This window comes from Corvus cornix, chromosome 2 (genome assembly GCF_000738735.6).
Source record: "Corvus cornix cornix isolate S_Up_H32 chromosome 2, ASM73873v5, whole genome shotgun sequence".
Lineage (NCBI taxonomy): Eukaryota > Metazoa > Chordata > Aves > Passeriformes > Corvidae > Corvus > Corvus cornix.
Genome location: NC_046333.1, coordinates 154,297,669 through 154,303,614, shown reverse-complemented (window position 1 = coordinate 154,303,614; position 5,946 = coordinate 154,297,669). Strand labels below are relative to the sequence as shown.

Genomic DNA, 5,946 nt, shown 5'->3' with positions numbered 1-5,946 from the left:
TCTGGTTTTCTCCTCTGATAAGACACTCCAGGAATGTGAAGGCTTTCTCTGCCTGTCTTTTCTAAATTGACTGCATAAACAATGGACATTCTATGTCACGTGTGACGTTACAGAACCTCGGGGAAGTTTTTCTAACATCATGTAACACGCCTAAAGCCAACATCACAAAACATTCATAACACCCGGAAGAGAAATCACCTGGGGGGACTCAAGGACGACCCTTGGGGTTCTGGAACAGAGGCTACAGAGGGTCTGAAGCCAACTACACCCCAAGAGAGAAGGAGATCCTGGCAGCCTGTGAAGGAATCCAAGCTGCCTCAGAAGTAATCGGCACAGAAGCACAACTCCTCCTGGCACCCCGACTACCGGTGCTGGGGTGGATGTTCAGGGAAACATCCACCATCACGCCACCGACGCTACTTGGAGCAAATGGATCGCCCTCATCACGCAGCGCGCCCAGATTGGAAACCCAAATCGCCCTGGGATTCTGGAAATCATAACAAACTGGCCTGAAGGTGAAAGCTTTGGTCTCACTGATGAAGAGGAGCAGGAGCAGGTAACCTGTGCTGAGGAAGCTCCACCATACACCCAACTGCCATCAGAAGACACACGCTACGCTCTTCTCACCGACAGATCCTGTCGCATCGTAGGGATGAAACAAAAGTGGAAAGCAGCTGTATGGAGCCCCACACGAGGGGCTGCAGAAGCTACTGAAGGACAAGGTCAAGCCAACTCGCTGAACTCAAAGCTGTTCAACTAGCCCTGGACATTGCTGGAAGAGAGAAGTGGCCAAAGCTCTACCTCTGCACTGATTCATGGATGGTAGCCAATGCTCTGTGGGGGTGGCTGGAAAAGTGGGAAAAAGCACAGAGGAAAACCAATCTGGGCTGCTGAGGAGAGGAAAGGCATTGCCACTGAGGTAGAGAAGCTACCCGTGAGAGTCCTCCATGTAGATGCTCGCGTCCCCAAGAGCCGGGCTGATGAGGAACACCGAAACAATGAGCAGGTAGATCAGGCTGCGAAGACAGAAGTGTCCCAGATAGACTTGTGTTGCAGTGGGGATTTCTGCAGCACGTATAGACTGCGAGGCCCCTGGAAATAAATAGGGACCGATTCTTGGTAGATGTTTTTTAGAGATCTTTATTCCCCAGCCGCCTGGCCGGGGACTGACGAAGAACCCCGACAATCACGGGACCAGCAGGGCCCTTCCTGGGCAGGGGAACACAAAACAACCAACGGGGAACGAGGCTGACCAGGGAGTGGGGAAACGCCGTGCCTCTACCCCAGGGTCCCCTCCCCTCGGACCCCACGGCAGCAGGGAGGAACCCCAACAGACTTGGACTGGAAACACAAGGGAGAGTTGTTCCTAGCTCGATGGGCCCATGATGCCTCAGGCCATCAGGGCAGAGATGCCACCTATAAGTGGGCACGAGATCGAGGGGTGGATCTAACCATGGACAGTATCTCCCAGGTGATCCATGATTGTGAGACATGCGCTGCGATCAAGCAGGCCAAGCGGGTGAAACCCCTGTGGTACGGTGGGCGATAAATACAAGTATGGGGAGGCCTGGCAGATTGATTACATCACACTGCCTCAAACCCGCCAAGGCAAGCGCTGTGTGCTCACAATGGTAGAAGCCACCACTGGATGGCTGGAGACCTACCCTGTGCCTCATGCTACTGCCCGGAACACCATCCTGGGCCTGGAAAAGCAAGTCTTTTGGAGGCATGGCACCCCTGAGAGAATCGAGTCTGACAATGGGACTCATTTCAAGAACAGCCTTATAAACACCTGGGCTAGAGAACATGGCATTGAGTGGGTGTACCACATCCCTTACCATGCACCAGCAGCTGGGAAGGTTGAGCGGTGTAATGGACTGCTTAAAACCACCTTGAAGGCACTGGGTGGGGGGACTTTCAAAAACTGGGAGGTTCATTTAGCAAGAGCCACCTGGTTAGTTAACACCCGAGGCTCCACCAGCCGAGCAGGCCCTGCCCAATCCGAACCCCTACAAACAACAGATGGAGATAAGGTTCCAGTGGTGCACATGAGAGGTATGCTTGGAAAAACTGTTTGGGTAAAGTCTGCCTTGAGCAAAGACAAACCCATCCGTGGGGTTGTTTTTGCTCAGGGACCAGGTTGCACCTGGTGGGTGATGCAAAGGGATGGAGAGACCCGATGCTTACCTCAAAGGGGCCTTGTTTTGGGGTGAACCGTCTGTCACACGGTGCCTGTATCTAGATCCAGACGTAGGTATGTACATAGTTGGGGTAATGCGTGTATGTGTGTAGTTTAAAAGTGTAAGTTTGATGTAACGCGGGGTGGATAACGTTGGGGTTTAGGATCTTTCCTTTTGTTTCTTCCTCTCAGGGAATTTTCCCCCACACGTGCTGCTAGGAGACCGTAACAAAAGAAGTTGTCGCAACTCGGGGGAGGGGTGCCGCTGGCTACTCTCTCTTCACCTGGGGGTTTCTCTGGGAAGAGCGGAGGGGTCAGGAGATTTGGGCTGGGGGAAGGGGCAGGGAGTAGCTCCGAGCATTCGGAGGGCAGGGACGCTGCAGTCGCTGTGGGAAGGATTCACCACCACGGCGCGGTTCTGCCTTGTGCACTGGGCACTGGGGGATACGGGATGGTGGGAGCAGGATTGGGGTCCTGGGGGTGAGAAAGAACCGAGGGAATAGAAAGTTCCAGTCCCCCTGAAGGGGCTGCGGTGGAGCTGAAAGACGAACGAGCAAAAAAGATAAAGGATGTGAAAGTGTTTACACAGGATGATAAACGTTGCCGGAAGCATCAGAGAAAGAGATAAAGGGAACTCCAGTGGGGCTCTTGGCGAGTTCTGTAACACAGGAGGAGCAGCACGTGCCCAAAGTGAAAGTTTGAGGTGAGGTCATTTGGGATATTGGGGCACCCAGTGAAAATGACCCCCGGAAACCCCATTTTTATGACTCTCCAGGGCAATAAAAGAATTGCTGGAAAAAGGTGGAGCCATGCAAATGATTTCCAGGAAAGGTGCTGTTTCTGTGTTAGATGGGGGGCCCATTTTAATGAATATTTATAATTATGGTGGATAAATACCCAGCGGCAAAGTCTCCCCGACCTGCAGGAGCAGGACAGACCCGCTGTGAGTTCAGCACCGATACAGAATTCCGGCTCTCCGATCCCTCCAGTTCTGTCAGGAAGCTCACTCCGGCCGATTTCGGTATCGGGGGCTGGGGGGACCCCGGGGACACCTGGGGGGGGACAGGGGACCGTGGCATCGGGACTGGGGCCCTGGGGAGACACTGGGGGAGTCACGGGACTGGGACTGGGGTCATGGGGTGGTGTGGGGGAAAGTGAGGGGGGACAGGGGATGGTGGGAGTGGGGTCCTGGGGGGGCTGGGAGACACTGTGGGGAAAGGGGGTGATCCCTGGATTTGGGTTGGGGTCCTGGGGTGACACCAAAGAAATTGGGGACTGTGAGGGGAATTTGGGGTCTGGGGACGGGCCGAGGGGGACACTGGGGGGCTCAGGGAGTGACCCCAGATTTGGATCAGGGTCCTGGGGGGCTGAGGGGACGTGTAACCATGGGAGTGGGTTCGGGCTTCTGGGGGGGCCAGGAAGACATGGCACTGTGGGAGTGGGGTTGGGGTCCCTAGGGGGCTGGGGGGCGTTGGGGGGTCCAGAAGTGAGCCCAGGATTTGGGATCATGGACCCAGGACATGTCCAGGGGTCTCCTAGCCAGGAGTGCCTCTCCTCCCCCTGGGCTGACCCCACTCCCCTCCCCAGTCCCTCCCTGAGGAACCCTCCCCATGTTGCCTCAGTGTCCCCCCAGTGTCCCCCAGTATCTCCTCAGTATCCCCTCAGTGTCCCCCCAGTGTCTCCTAGTATCTCAGTGTCCCCTCTCTGTCCCTCTGTGTCCCACTCAGCTCCCCGCGGCCTCTCCCCTCCATGGCTCCCCTGGCTCACACCCTGGCCCTGCTGGCAATGACCATGGCCACTGCGGCCATCGAGGTGGTGCCCCTGGACATGGCCCAGAACTCCTTCGATGACCAGTACCAGGGCTGTGGCCCTGCCATGGCCGCGGCGTTGCCGGCCCTCAACCGCTCTGAGTTCCAGCAGAACCCTCTGTTCGCCGAGGTCTGGGCGAACGCCACGGCCAAGTGGCAGGAGAAGGGGTCCTGTGTGTCCTATCTGCCCTCTGACCAGGCCATCGCCCTCATGGCCTACACGATGGATGACCTGCACGAGCAGTTCAACGCGGCTGTGCGCAAAGCCGGGAGCTCCCCTCGGGAATACCGGGACAACTTCCACTTCAAAGCGCTGCATTTCCTGCTGACCGACGCCCTGGCGACACTGAGGGGACAGAAGTGTTATGATGTGTTCCGGGGGGTGAGCAATAAGCAGTTCAAGGCACAGCGTGGCCAGAAGGTCCGGTTTGGTCAATTTGCGTCAACGTCGCTTTCCAAAGCCGTTGCCCAGCGCTTCGGCACGGACACGGTGTTCCAGGTGCACACGTGCCACGGTGGGTACATCCAGCGATTCTCCTGCTTTTCTTTTGAGAAAGAGGTGCTGATCCCACCCTTCGAGACCTTCGAGGTCACCAATGTCACCCAGGACAAGAAGGGGGAATGGATCCAGCTCCGCTCCACCGGGACCCTCAGCAACTACAACTGCGAGTGGCTGAAAGGTGACGGCACAGAGGGGACAACCGGGGGGATGGGGACACCTGTGATAAGGCCCAGGGGACACTGACACCCACTGGGGATGGGGGACAGGGACACCCAGCCCTGGGGACACCCACTGTGGGCAGGGGACACCCATGGTAGGGCACAGGGGGTGGGGACACTCGCTGCCAGCTGTGGGGACACTCATTGAGAGCGTGGGGACAGGGACACCCATGACAGGGCGCAGGGACGGGGACCCCCACATCTGGGAGGGGCCAGGGACACTCCTGACAGTGGGGAACAGGGACAGGGAAAGGGACAGACACAGGGAGCTGTGGGTACGAGGCTCGTGTGCTGGACGCGGGTGAGCTGGGACTCCCCCATGGCAGCCCCTGAGCCCCCCTGAGCCCTGGCACCCCCTGTCACCCCTCATGGCACCCCTGACTCCCCCTGACCCCTGTCACCCCTAAAGCCCACCATGACCCCCCTGACACCTCCTGGCTCCCTGTACTCCCCCATGCCCCCCGACACCCTGTCACCTGTGACCTCATGGTCCCTGTCTCTCCTGTCACTCCTCAGCCCCCATTATGGCCCTCCCTGACCCCCTCACTCCCCCCATTGACCCCCTGACCCTTGTCTTTGTCCCCCCAGATGGGAGTGGCCCCAGGGACCCCCCTCTCCTCAGAGGGCTTCTCCTGGCCACCACAGCCCTGGCAGTGGCCAGCGGGATCCTCTGAGCCACAAGCCCATCAAGGTCACCACAGTCACTGTGGCCACCATGGCCACCAAGGCCACCAGGACCCCCAGAGCAACGAGGCCACTGCTGTGCCAATTCCCGGGGGCGATTTAAAGGCCACAGACAGCAGTGGAAGGAATGTTGTTATTTTACCATGGCAACACAAGAGTAAAACGATTGATCCAATAAAACTCCGCGCTCGGCTTTAGCCACAAGCAAGGGTAAACAAGGCAATGCAGCTGATGGTTACTCTATGAGAGAAAGGAGAGCGACTGAGAAGGGTCCATCAGCAATTGCTGAATCTTTACCATCACCCAGATCCGCAGTCGCTGGGGAGCCCTGGCTGCAGCGAGGAGCTGGAGAACCTTCCCAGCAACTGGGACATTCCTGCCCCGAAAGTGGGTCCAGCTTTTATAGGCCCGAGTCAGCAAGCCCAGGTGACCTGGTTCTATTTTTAGCACAGAAACTCCTGGATCTGATGGCACACGTCCCGACCAGCAGGGGCCCGGCCTTGGCCAGCGCCCAGGCCTCAGCGGGGAGGGTTTCCCCTGAAATACCCAACAGAC

The 5,946-nt window shown here is 57.6% G+C and overlaps 1 protein-coding gene across 1 annotated transcript; it reads left to right on the top strand.

The window, feature by feature from the left end:
• The first annotated feature begins 3,078 nt into the window (after positions 1-3,078).
• Positions 3,079-5,595, top strand: LOC120411766 (erythroblast NAD(P)(+)--arginine ADP-ribosyltransferase-like). The gene is made up of 3 exons (XM_039569832.1): positions 3,079-3,200; positions 3,907-4,667; positions 5,296-5,595. Exons 2-3 carry the CDS (start codon positions 3,929-3,931, stop codon positions 5,379-5,381), a joined length of 825 nt encoding a protein of 274 aa, XP_039425766.1. The 5' UTR covers positions 3,079-3,200; positions 3,907-3,928; the 3' UTR covers positions 5,382-5,595.
• The last annotated feature ends 351 nt before the right edge of the window (positions 5,596-5,946 follow it).